The 14,345-nt window shown below is 34.5% G+C and overlaps 1 protein-coding gene across 1 annotated transcript; it reads right to left on the bottom strand.

Moving 5' to 3' along the window:
* Positions 1-649: 649 nt before the first annotated feature.
* Positions 650-14,109, bottom strand: LOC145607635 (BAG-associated GRAM protein 1-like). Its single transcript, XM_081663224.1, has 18 exons — positions 13,715-14,109; positions 12,626-12,676; positions 12,089-12,186; positions 10,663-10,738; positions 8,867-8,998; positions 8,709-8,749; positions 7,601-7,739; positions 7,128-7,244; positions 5,909-5,938; positions 5,719-5,818; positions 4,839-4,945; positions 4,340-4,483; positions 4,136-4,240; positions 3,180-3,326; positions 3,034-3,087; positions 2,849-2,912; positions 1,197-1,258; positions 650-1,088 (listed from the first exon to the last, which is right to left on the bottom strand). Exons 1-18 carry the CDS (start codon positions 13,907-13,909, stop codon positions 972-974), a joined length of 1,779 nt encoding a protein of 592 aa, XP_081519350.1. The 5' UTR covers positions 13,910-14,109; the 3' UTR covers positions 650-971.
* Positions 14,110-14,345: the final 236 nt, after the last annotated feature.

The raw sequence follows: 14,345 nt of genomic DNA, 5'->3' as shown, positions 1-14,345 counted from the left end.
GAGCAGTGATGATTGGTAATAAAGGTGGGCATGGGCCGTGCCTGCACGCGGGCGGCACGATTCCGGCACGGCACGACGGCCCACTTGTGGGCCGTGGGCGTGCCGTGAACACAAATGTTGAAAATTGGCACGACACGGCCTGCCGGCACGCTATTTTTATAATATATATATCGATTTTATATAATATATATATTTTTAAAAATTAAAAAAACCGTGGTGACTCGCGGCACGGCCCGCCAAGCACGTGGGCCGTGCCGTGGGCTAGGGTGCGCCAAAACTTGGCACAGCACGCCCGCCACCAAGCCGGCACGAGCCCCACCCCGGCACGGCCAAGCACGGCCCGCGACGGCACGATGTCCATCTTTACTTGGTAATTATTGGTAGGTTTTTGTCGATGGGAATGGTGTTGGTAGGTAACTTTGGTGATGGAAGTTGGGAAGAGAGCTGGCAGCGGGAATGAGCTGTTGATGCCCTATTGGTGAAGGAATCCATATCTGTAATTTATCCAACATGATAATGTGAAAATTGGACTAGTTAGACAATCTATTGCTATCTTCAATGATTCAATCTATTTACTGCCATTGACCAATATGACATGAAAACAAAATTACTCTTAGCTCAATGTTCAAAGAATATGAAAAAACAAAAATCGCAAAACAAAATACACAGCTTTTTATAAATGTATAAATGAAATAAACTTCTTAGTAATATGCTGCAGCCCTAATTACAACAGAATAAGTATTCTTTATACTACGTACAACACGGGCTACCACCACACCACCACCACCATTAGCTTTATTGCCAAGGGATCAGGGTGAATCACGACTATAATGCTATCCAAGAAAACCTTACATGGAAAAACAATGAACAAGGAAAAGGATGAACAAGGGTATAAATATAAGCTATGAACAGAGCTGCACCATATCTTGGGACCAAAACTGAAGAAACTAGTGAAGTAGAATTGCTTCCAATCACGCACTTTCTTGTAAATCAGAAGACATTTGGGCGCTGTCATCTGCATTGGTACTATTCCTAGAATTAATGTAAGAGCAAGCTGCATCTAGCATCATGCGCACCTCTCGTTTGTACTGCATGGAAACAACTCAAAAATTAAGTTTAAGTTCAATTGCAATCTTTGCATCAAACCAAGCTGTCTGATTTTCAAGAGAGAGAAAACATAAGGAGAGGAGATGCACCTCATCAATGGCCCCAGACTTAATTTTAGATTGCATGACACACCATTTCTTAAAGTGAGCACCTACAAAAGACGAGAGTATAAATGTAACTAGCAAAATTATCTGCAATACAGTGTTTTAAGATGAAAGAAACTTCAATAAAAAAAAATAAGCCAAAGCAGAAGAGAATTTGTGATCTCAATCAGCTGAGAGCTAATTGCACCATTTAAATAATTTCACATAGCTCTAGATGCATAAAGTCTCATTCCTAACCAGTCAAACCAGTAGCAAGGCACTTTTAGAAGGAAGAATGGATAAGAAAAACAACAAAAAGTAAAAGGGGGCAGAAATTGTTTAACATAGCAATATTGCCCTGACTTCCTTTGCTTTAAGAGGAATTTATTAGTACTAATGGAAAAGTTAAGCAAGTGTTGTGCTTCAGAAAGAAACTGGCAACATTCAAGTGACAATAACTCAATTTAAATACAGTTACATTCAGTAAAAATACTACCTCCGTTTCTTTTTAGTTAACACGTTTTGACTTTAGCACTATTCATCCATCTCCCTTTGACCGTATTTTGTGCTTTATACGTAATAAAAAATATAGTCATGTCGGATCTTGTTAGATTCGTCATGTTATATACTTTCAAAATATCAACTTTTTATAATTTTTGCTTATCGATAATTAAAGATATTAATGATTGAATAAGTGCATTGGCAAACGTGACTAAAGAAACGTGTCAACTAAAAAGAAACGGAGGAAGTAAGTTTTAACCAGCTAAAATATTTCAAAACCAGTAAAATTCAAATCTGTATCGCCAAAAAACAAATAACAAAGGGAATCCGGAAAAACAATTATGAATCATAAAAATCAGTTTTAATGCAATAATACTTGGTCCAACAAAATTAAAGCAAAAAAGATGGAACCTAATAATTGTTAATTGCTTATTATAAATCAGATATATCCTAAAACAATTGCCAATAGTAGTCAGATTGGTGATGAGCACTTATGAAATGCTGCACATGGACCCTGTGATTGAACCAGTGTTCCGAATCCATTGATAGACAAAGGAAAGCTTCCAATGTAAGAGGGCGGGGGACCTTATCCCCTCTGGTGCAGGATGAGGATTATTTGCTGGAATGTGAGGGGCTTCAACATCAAACAAAAAGAGAGAAAACTCTTTTTAAAAGAAAATAGATGTGTGTTTTTTGTGAAACAAGAGTAAAAAAAGAAAATAGCAAAAAAATTTGTGAGAAGATTTGTAGAGGTTGGGAGTGTGTAGATAATTATGAATTTGCATATAATGGTCGTTTGTGGATTGTTTGGAATGTTTTCTTTGAAACCTTATACGAAGTAAATCTATATTTAGCATGATGAAAAGCTCCAAGAATATATAGAATCATAGCATGCACTACAACAGATAAAGGAAAAAGTAGGGTAAGGGATGATATAAATTAACAGCTATCACCAATAAAAGTAAGAGAAGATATAGAAGCAATCAGGTTAACAAAATTGAAATCACTGAAGACTTGCAAGGAACAGCATCATTAAATTTGTTGAATCAAGTATCATGGTAAACAGAATCACAGAAAGCAAATCAGACAAATGTTATGCTGTACTAAACAACCAAACAAAAAAAAAGTTTGCGGAAAGAAAAGAAAAAAAGAATTACCAGCTTTTACGTCTATGGTAGAAGATGACTCAGAACAAGTTTCAAGACGCCACCTACAGTGCACCTTTAGAAAATGCCAAACATAGGATTTAATTGATTTTTTTTTTTTTTAAGGCTTGCTGCATGATTAGTTGTAATATCAAATGGAAAAAATAGTAAACCAAAATCACTCAGAAGCAGCATACCTCAAAATAAGACCCAAATGGGACATCATGCGCTTGTTGTACTGTTTCAAACACCTAGAGTCAAAGATTTGTACACAGATCAGCCCAAAAGTGGAAACAAAACAAAGAAGTCTCAATAAAGTAGGTTATGATGTACAAAGTCATACCAATACTGTCTTATCTGGTGATAAAACTACATGCTGCCACTCTGTCATTGCCGTGTCTGGGGGGCACATAGGGCTCTTGCATATAGAGCGGAAAGTCATTTCTCTAACTAAACCCTCGTACTCGTCTGTTGAATGCCACTGCCCTATCTGAAAACAGTGAAACAGATGCATATCATATTCAAAACACTGGACAGGAAAACTAATCTCAATGAACGTTATAAAGGACAAAATCTACTCAGTTTTGCACCAACTTAGATTAAGATGAATAGGTCACACATTCAAGGGTGAGAACTTAATAAGAAACAGATACAAAGGTAAGCATTTGTTACAAAACAATATTTTTCTCCAATTCAAATTAAGACAAATCATTCTCTGAGAAAATGTTTATTCAACCTGTAAGCTAAGTAATTATGTTTGGCAAAGAAAGTAGTTATTGCAGCAAAGGAACATAATCCAGACTATTATATGCTACTAAAACAATGAGGCTTACTGTGCTCTATAGCCAATGTAAATTATTGTCTCTACTATGAACAATTCAAATGGTGCTAAATGTTGAAGACACTATCCCTAATTTCACAATTAGAAACCATCTAGGTCTTCGTTATACAATCTCAATCAGAAATTCAGAACAAAATCTAAACTTTTGCTCATCGTCAGACTTGAATTCCCTTTATTTCTCTATCAGACAATATATATAATCAAGACCAAAAGAAGAGATATACAGCAAGAAGATAGATGAGCACAAATAAGCATAGTTCCTTAGTAAATCACAGAAGAGAGGCGTCCAGAAATATGCTTCAAGATGTGGCAGGCAAATTACTGAGAACACTGCTTCCGAATAGAAGGAAAAATTAAAGATACATTTTACTTAACTTTGTAACATATTAGCAAAGTGAATAATAAGGTTCAACAAGCAGCAGTTACTGACAAGAAAGGAATCAATAAATTGTACTTACACTAAGATTAGAATCCTTCCGTGCTGAACGATAGTCATTAATATAGTTTGAATCATCACTTAACAATAAGTTAAAAAATTGCTCAGCTGTGCATGGAAATTTGTCCTGAGAAAAAGTACAAACATTTAGCAGAATTGCATGCAATACAGATACTAACAAATAACCAATTAGATGTGTACTTGGAAAAGATGTGTTGTCCCATACATTATATATACTAACAAGCACTTCATCCTTGACAAATGGCTGAAACTTATCAGTCTTTGGTATAATTTCTTCAAGAACTTTAGGCATCGGTTGACCTGTCCGTTTTGAACTCCTATGTGCACGAAGTTCTGATAGTGCCTTAGCCTGTTCAGCAAGTTGATAATAATGGCATTTAGTAAATGGAGTACAATATTAGTTAATATGATATGATGATGTCATGAATGGTTTTGGTGAAATTAAAAAAAAAAAAAAAAAAAAAAAAAAAACAAATTTATTATTTCTATAGGCTGAAAATGAGTGGATTAATGAGGAAAAATTGCCTCCAAAAAACTCCACATTCTGTGTCCATATCTTCAAAGTTCATACACAAGCAAAATGACCTCCACTTTTAAATCACATTGCATAGTTTCTTTTAAAGGAAAACTTAAGGGTGGATGGATGTAGTTGCCAAACCGTTAATAAAAGGCACAATTTAAACAAAGATTCAACAGATAACAACCTTCTTTTCAGCCTCTAGCATCACAAGAAAGTTTTTCGCAGAACGTTGCAATATCTTCAAGGCATGATTCCTGTTCCAAAATGATGCAAATTTGTACCTAACTCTCCCTGCAAGGAACAAACAAAAAAATAAATTAATATAATGGTCCAAAGTAGGTGGCTGTCTGACAACAGAGAACATTTTGTAAAAAGGATGAATTCATAATGTACAATTGAAGAGGACAGTAATTCTTTATCAAACTGGATGAATTGATGAAAGAGATAGGCTAGTAAAGGCCCCAGGCTTGAAACCAAGAAGAGGCCACAAATCCCAGGATAACCCTAAATTAAAAACCAAACTAATGAGAGTAGTGAGTAGTGTGTAGCAAACATTAACAACCCATTCGCATTAGCTTGCTACACACTACTCTTCCCTTCCACATGAAATTAAGGCTGTTAATTTCCTGTTAACAATCACGCATTTTCAAGATAGCAATTCCTAAAGTTCCTAAAAGGTTGAAAAGGAGCTCTAACCAAAAAAAAAAAAAAAAAAAAAAAAAAAAAAAAAAAAAAAAAACAGAACTAATACCCCCACATAAAATTTACTCATACATCATATCTGATGCTAATTAATAAGATATGCTGCAGTCGATAATGGAAGTAATCAGACAGCAATTGACAACATTTTCAGCAAAAAAGCCACTAGTTGATCAATCAATCAAAGCATTAATCCCAAAAAAAAGCCACTAGTTGATAAATAACATTAATTTTGGAAGAACATATACCTTTTTCAGCATCAACAATGAAAACTTATGAACAAATCATGCAATGAGTTTCTACCACAAGCTTTAAAATAATCCATACTTCGAACAAAACACCTAACATCATTAGTCATCACTCACCATCAGAACTTCCCAAAGGCGGTACACCTAGGCCACCAGCACCAAGCCGAAGGATGATTGTAATAGCAGGATTTATTACAGCATGTTGGCTTCTTCGAATCTACAAAGAGAAATACGTAAGTTAAATGAAATTGTACTGTTTGCCAAGAAAAAAGGGACAACAATGTCAAATTACAACAGGAAATCTTACTTCATCTATGTCTTCAAAGGGAATAATCACCTATAAATTGGACATGTATACAGCGTGAGAAATATTAGTACTATGTTCAAAAATTCATCATAGAGAGGGAAATGCAAGTCACCAGTAAAGTCACACAGCATCATGCATTCATGCGTATCTGAATTAATATAAAGCTCAACATGCTATATATATATTCTAAAATATAAAACTTTAAGCCACTAAGTAAAATCAACAGGGGTCCCTCAAAAATAAAATACAATAAAACAGGAAAATTCTGATAGCGTATTAAATTAGTTGGTTTTCTCATAAAAAATATTTCTCAAATAACACCCTTTACGAGGGAAAAAAAACAAAAAATAAGGTACAACTGTTCCTGAACTAATGCCATGGTCAAGGTGCTGTAAGTTGAGATGGACGAATCGTCATTCTTAACTAAAACGTAATAATAAATGGGAAATTCCCACGCTGACACAAGAATAGAAATAAGAGTAATTAATATTTTGGTGAATAATAAAGATGCAGTAACAAATTGGCGATTAAAAAAAAAATGCCAAAAAAGGGCATGGCCAGCACATGCACTCAAATTTTTGTTCATCACTATAATGTTATTCTTCCACTATCAATTGAGTGAATAACAATTGATAAAATAAGGGGCATGTAAAACAGTAGAAGTTATTAGATGGTTAAAATTGAATGAACTAATAGCCTTTCTTGTGTTTAGCTTCTATGAGACTTTATAATTTTTATTATTACAATTAGACTAAATAAAGCAAAGTCAATCCAATGAATACCATTTTGGTAGTACACATACAGGACCCAACATGCCACTGTTATTGTTCTTTAAGTTAGAAATTATATTCTTACTCTAATTTAAAAGCAATCATTGTTTATAAATTCTTTTTAAGATACAACAAATGTTCAAAATTATTTGCCTAGGATTAAAAATACAAATCCACATATATATAAATATCTCTATTAAAGCCCATGTGAAGTATCCCCCACCCCACTTGCATATACTTATTAATCAAAAATACCAATCCACCTATTTGTTTAACAATTTGGTATTTAGATCGACAAGTACTCAGACATATTTTATTCTTAAATTGGAATATAACATGTAGAGGCAAGGAAACCTTTCTATACATACAATAACAAAAAAAAAGTGGAATTGACTGTGATTAAAAATAATTACTACAGGTAAAAAGTAATGTGTGGGGAAAGAAATAACCTTCATCTGCTTAGAAAACACGTTAGAGTGAAAGCAAATGTGCCAAGCGGATATATACATACGACCATGATACAAAAAAGATCTCTCCAGTGCACAGGAATAGCTGTGCTCGACAACCTGCAATATATAATCATCAAATCATATGAAACATGGAATGACCAGATCAGAAAAGAGGAAAAGACATGAATGCATTATAAACTTTGAGCATAAAACCCACATAGTAAAAGCTGTAGATTCCAGTCATTAAGCTTGGGATTTTTTACAGTGGCAGAAAACCATAAACAGAATAAAGCAACATTACCAATGGCCACACAAATAACGATCACCAAGAACAAATTAAATGCAACGCTTTTCTAGAACACTAGTCCATTGACAACATCAATATGTTACCATTAATGGACAACCTATACAAGAAACATACTCCCTTTACTTCTAATATGAGAAGCGAAATCGTAAGTTTGATAGTAATTCACCTCATCAGCGGGTAGATCAAATATCATTTGCAATGGCCCAGGCTTTTGGTAGACCACCATAGGCTCTACATCTTTTGGCCCTTGTTTATCTGGAGAAACCCTCCTGCGACCATTTCCTCCACCATAGCCATCTAAAACCCTAAGAAAAATTATTTCAGTCAATAGTGGTAAAAATGAATGTTCTATATTATGCTTCCAAGTAAATTTCCAGACAACCTCAACTAAACTACATCACGATGTCAACAAATTTCATAATATTCACCATAGAATCCAGGCACACATTCAACAACAACAATAATTTTATAAAAACAAAAGATCACTAAACCGTACTCCCTTTGTCCCACATTGATATAGGCCATATATGACTAGAAATGGTATACAAAATTCCTTCAAAACCATATCCTCGATAGTTTCAGTTGAAAACAAACAATTTATTAAGATACCATGCATCAAAAATGCTAAAAAGAAGTATAGAGTAATATGGAAATTTTCCAAATTTAACTAGCTAGATATGATGAGTGGCTTATTATATTGGAACACATCAAAATCAAAATGTAAGAAATACAAATGTGTTTTGACCAATCCAGACATGAACAAGCTGATTGCTAGCATCGATAGAAGATTTGATGTGCCCAACAGCTAAAATTACACAAGTTTAAGCTTTAAATCAAATAAAAAATTTCTAGCACTTGATACATACTACAATTCTGCAATAAACTTGCCATTAATGGAGAAGCAGCGTACTCAGGTGACTTAAGAACTTTTCATTATAATCCAAACTTGCTGATTATAAAGTGGCTTCTAGAAAATCTTAAAAGATATTAGTACAAGTGCATGCACATCTCAAAGCATGTACTCCAAGTCCAGCTGACGAGGCAACAATCTATGGAGGAACCTGGTACATCCCAACTTTTCTCCCTTACATTGTTGCCACATCACCAAGAAACATAGCTTGCAGGTACACTTAATAAACTGCCCAGAAATGTACAAACCACTAAGGAGAGTGTTATTTTCAGACATCCAACATGGGCCATGTGGAAAAAAAATTCAGTAGGCAATAATAAAATGTAAAGATTGGAGAATTTGGCTCACCAAACCAAAATAATACCTGGAAGTGTTTGTAGGAATAGCCTTGATATCAAGACAAACCTGACAATGATAACCCATCAGAACCAAGCTAAAACAGTTATTTTAACAATAAATTTGACTTTTAACCAAAAAAAAACAATAAATTTGACAGAAAATAGAAGTTTCAGTGTGAAATACCATTCCTGAGGAGCTATCCAATGGATGCCATACTGCCCCAGAATTATCACCCACAGAATCCACAGATACTGAAACTGATCCAAGAACTGCACTTTTCCAGATTATATCCCAGTCATAGATTGTCACTTTAATCTGCAAATAAGTTGAATATGAAATACGGTGATTAGGAAGGAAAGGAAAAGAAGGAAATGAAAGCAAGGACATTTGTTCGTGAAAAGAATCGGAGTAAAGAACATATCTTTAAATCTAATATACTATGTACGCATTCCATTGTCTAATACAGTAATCCTTGTATCATTCAATACAAAGTGCAGTTCTAGAATAGTTGCATGATTGCTTTTTGGACGAAGGCTATGAGTAGCCTAGGAGGTAACTGAGGCTCAATAAAGTTGCAACTAGGTAATTTATATTTCTCAATTAATAAATTTGGTGATTGATCTGCTTAATCATCTTTTTGCCAAGGTTAAAGCTGTTGGCATTTCTGTGGATCTGAAGGTTGGGGTGGGTTTCTACCTTTCACTAGCACTTTGCAGAGGACATAATCCTCTTCCATTCTGACGATCTGTCAGGGTTTAAAATGTTCTGACAGCTTGTCAGATATTTGACGTGGTTTGAGGCCTCAGATTAATCTAGGGAAATCCCAAACTAAATCTTCTTCCCTTGGCCTCTTTACATCACTTGCTATGAATGACCCATAACCTACACTCTCACCTACCTGGTATTCAACTAACTACTAAGTCTGAAACTTGGAACAAGCCCTATGATGCAACGAATTTCTAGGAGCCTTGATGGATGGAAAATAACACATCCAGTCATATATTTCTAGTTTCACAATTAATAACCCATCTATGTTTAAGTTCTCAGTTAGTAATAAGGTGGGGGAAGATAAAAGAGACCTGTCTTTGGGACTATGTTACTCGGACTTGGGTACCCATGTCCGACACTGGTATGTGTCCAAGTGTCCGACTTGACTACTTTGTGAAAAAATTCTATGATTTTGAATAAAAATGAAGTGTCCAAGTGTCATACCCATGTTTGAATGTCGAGGTTCCGACAAGGGTACTTGAGGTAAAAATATAAAATGAAGAGTCCAAGAAACATAGCTTTGGGGTGGCATTTGACAAGTGGGTGTTTGAATCTCCAGAATTTCAAGTCCAGAAACACTTTATTGAAAACTGGTTCACTTTGACATCGAGTCACTAGTGGCAGGTATGATGGTAAGAAGCTAAGAACATCAGAGAACCAGAGTATATATGCGCATGTGGGTCCCCATACCTAGCCCTCAAGGATTTTTTGGTTTGTATGGATAAAGAAGATGCATTTTCCCTTTGCTTTTCTCGTCTTAATAGTACCTTTTTTTTTTATAGAAAACGTTTTAATAGTACCTTCTAATTGCACAAGGGTAAAAATTCATATTTCTTGGGATGTGAAGTCTAATGATATCTTGGAACTTTGTTTCAGCAAAAGACTCCAGATTTAAAAGTGTAACTTTTCCAAGTCTCAATATAGATTTCTTGGAAACTTTTCTAGTGTAACAATAATACAACCCCCTTTCCAATTATCAAACTATGCCATTATTGTATCTTGAACTCTTGATGAGTAGCACATAGATCAGAATTTATTAATTAAGAAGAAGAAAGATATAGCAAACAAAAGAAAAAAAATTCTAAGCATATGTATGTGTGTGTCCTCGAGCATGCATGCGTGCGTGTATAATTGTGTATACATGTATATATTTATACATCTATTAGTGCATGCATAAATTCATATAATTTTTAGTTGCACCAAGAAGCTACCTGGATGGGCAACTCATCAACAACGAAGTTAAACTCCTCTCCCCACATGGGATTTCTTGATCCAGGAATCATCGAACTGCAGCGAGAAATGGGCAAGCCTCAAATCAGCAACATAAACACGCAAAACAGAGATATATATCAAGAATTTTCTTGTTACATGATAGAGAAGTCCAAGATATTGCAACTAAGTCATCTCTAGCGATAGCATCCACAAACAAGTTATATAAAAGCTGAGCAGCATATAAACAACATAATTAATACTGTGTATGAAGGATAATAACATAACGAGAACCAAGTGCTCACTCCCTGCCATTTTGCGTACGTTGCTAATAATTTTGAGCTTACGAAAATGCAGAGTTACAAAATATAAATTATGTTACTACAATCAACAAGGTAGAAATAAAAGAACATACATGATGATGTAGCGAGAAGTGGTAGGATATGTTAAAATTTCATTCTTTAATTAAACAAATATTTAGGGGATTTAACTGATTCAAGTCTCTTTTTATGCCAGAGTATGCAACATAGTGAATAAATCCTACCTCCAGAGTTATGGTGATTGTCATTATGACATAGTAGGACATATAGGACACATCTAAACAAAAACCCGGTATATAAATAAGGAAATTCATAACAATCTAATCCTCTAAATTGAAATGAAAGAAATATAGTAAAACACACAAAAGGGGATACAAGTCATACAACAGTAGAAAGTTGGAGAATGGATCGCATAACCCATATGTCTAGTTGACACTGTCTAAGACACGGGCTCAAGTGTAATAAAATTTTGGGATGAAGTAGCGTTCTAGAACAAGATTATGTAATTATGATGGTGACTACATATATATAATATCTCCTTTACAATTTTATAGGAGACAACAAAACAGAACAATTTTCATTATTTTTTTAGTTAAAAAAAAATCTAAACAACATAGCTAGACAACTATGGTCATATCAGTAAGACGGTAAAGCTACCACCTGGCCTATAAGAAACAAAAATTACTATAAACAGGATGAATATACTGAATTGACTATAATGAAAAACACACAGCAGACGTGAATTGCCAAAGCAATAACCAGTAGCCAGTGACCGGTGACTCATCCTTCACAAGAGCTTCCTTGCTATGACTGTTTTTTTTTTTTTTTAAGGTTGTGGGAGGAGTGGGGGTCAAATTGATACAGTTGCCCTCATGGATGCAGAAAGGCAATTTTGTTAAACCAATAATGGCAGGATTTCAATATTGAATTCGAATAATTACTAATATGATCAATATTGAAAATAGAAGCATCAAACATCAATAGAAAAGTCTAAAAACAAAAAAACAACTTTACTTTGTTTTATTTATTCCAGAAAGCTACATTAATAGTCCTATATTGAATTAGGCGTGAAAAACATCAAGGTATTAAAGTCAAACATTTTTATCACCTGAATCTTTTCTCTGAACCGCAAGTAACAATAGCATAAGGATCTGATGTGCCATTCAGATTTGCAGCGATAAGATTCTTTGCAGCCAAAAGCCCAACCTGTAGGGTAAAAGATTCTATAAGAATGGTGCTCAAACAGAAAATCAATATTAAATCCACTCCTCCATAAATTTCTATCCATAATGTTTGATACCTTTTTTCCCAACATAATGAAAGCAAGCTTATCACTGAGCACCCCAACAATTTAATAACTCTTATTCAATATACAACTTACATCTACATCTTTAGAAAATTTAATAACTCTTATTCAATATACAACTTACATCTACATCTTTAGAAACATGCCAACGTCTCAAAAAGGTTAAAAGCATTTTATAAAACTAACGTAGTAGATGTATCTTGTATCTACATCTTAGATAACATGTCAAAATTTACACTTAAAAATCAGAATACATGTTTTGTCTGTGCTTTACTGGCATTACGTGAATTCTTCAGCACATATCAAAAAAGAAAATTTGTTGCCGAACATTGACCATACCTTGATCAAGTACCCTGCGTGAGTTTGAGGATCACATTTCAGCTTGCCAATCTACAAAATAATTGCAGAACTGCATGTCAAGAAAGGTGGAATTACTCCAAGATATCAAATGTAGCATGCCCCCTAGATTAATAACAAAATTATATTAGCCTATTAGGCTTCTCTAGCTGGCTGACGTTGGCAATCAATTGAACATTACAAACTCAGAAAAGGACCAAAAAAAATTGATACGGTCAAAATTGGGGTTAATGTACCAAATGAAAAGCAGGGAATACCCCAAAGTTGAAGAAGCAAAGAGAGAAAGGGAGCAAGAAAAACATCACATATCACAGTTCAAGTGATTCTACGATTAACAAATCATGGTATCACTAAACATAACTTAAAAGTTTACTCTAAAAAAACAACGCAAACCCTTTCCCCTCATTCATGGTTCTCTCAATCACAATGACTTATCAGTCACTACTATCAAGTACAATATCAGCATAGCACTTAGCATTGCGCTTCACTAATCTCTAATTTCATCATTCTTATATGAAAACCTATATACGTGTAACTCCAATTCATTCTCCAAAATGTTAATGACAAAAAAATCAACCTTACTAAACAAGTTCTATAGTCAAGATCATTAATAAACCATTCTATTAACGTTGAAGGCAATCAAAGAACTTACTCAAAGTCAATTCGCGCAATTGTAAATCAAATAACAAAAATTAGTAAACTAGTACTGTACCACCCTAATAAAACATCAAATACAATACATAATCTTACACTACTCATTTCCTTTTCCTTACATCCTACAAGAAGTAAGAGCACACTTACTCCGAAAGCGAAAACGATATAAAACCCAAAAAGGAAAAGCAATATCCTACCATAAAAAAAGCTTAAAGTAGTGCAAAACCAAATTAAGAAAAGAATCAAAACAAACTATACATTCAATTTTCCACCAAACTCTCCATTTCCACTAACAAACTAATCAACAAAACAACAATCCAATAAAGCAATACTTCAGATAATACCAAAACCACCAAAATTTACCAAAAATAATGCCAAAAATTTACAAAAAAGTAGAAAAAATGGAAGAAATCTTACTTTATCTCTCTCATCAAGAGTATCAACAGAACCAATAGTCTGACCAAAACCATGGCTACTGCAATCAATAAGACTGAAGTACCAGTAAGCAGCAATCACAAAGATGGCGGCGGCAAAGGTAACTTCAATCTCCCACAACGACGGAAAAAGTGAATCAAACGCCATTTGAACCATCAATCTCGCCGGAAAATCCATCGGAAAATGAGAAAAACACGCCGGAAAATCGGAGAAAATCGTTAGAAAAACGGTTTGAAGTGATCGATTTCTAGGGTTTTGAGAAAATGATGAAATTGATGAAGAAATTCCATGAAAAAGAGGGAAGAATTAGAGGAGAGAGAAAAATGGGTCAATTAAGGGTGGTTGGACTTTGGAGGGAGAAATTGGAATTTAGGAATTTTATGTTTTTTTTTTTTGTCGGAAATTAATGACGTGGATTTTTGGTGGTTTTTATTTTTGTTTTTAATGCCGCGTAACCGTTTTTTTGACGATTTTGCCCTTGAGGTTTTTCATATAGTGCTGTTTTAGGGGAGTTTGTAGGGGTAGTTTGGTAATTTCAAGGGGATGATGTGATGAAATTGTAAAACGAACCGTTTGAAAGAGGATTTTGGGGGGAGGTGGGGTGGTGTGAGTG

This window comes from Chenopodium album, chromosome 23 (assembly GCF_948465745.1).
Source record: "Chenopodium album chromosome 23, dcCheAlbu1.1, whole genome shotgun sequence".
NCBI classification, from domain to species: domain Eukaryota; kingdom Viridiplantae; phylum Streptophyta; class Magnoliopsida; order Caryophyllales; family Amaranthaceae; genus Chenopodium; species Chenopodium album.
This window is presented reverse-complemented; position numbering and strand designations above follow the sequence as displayed.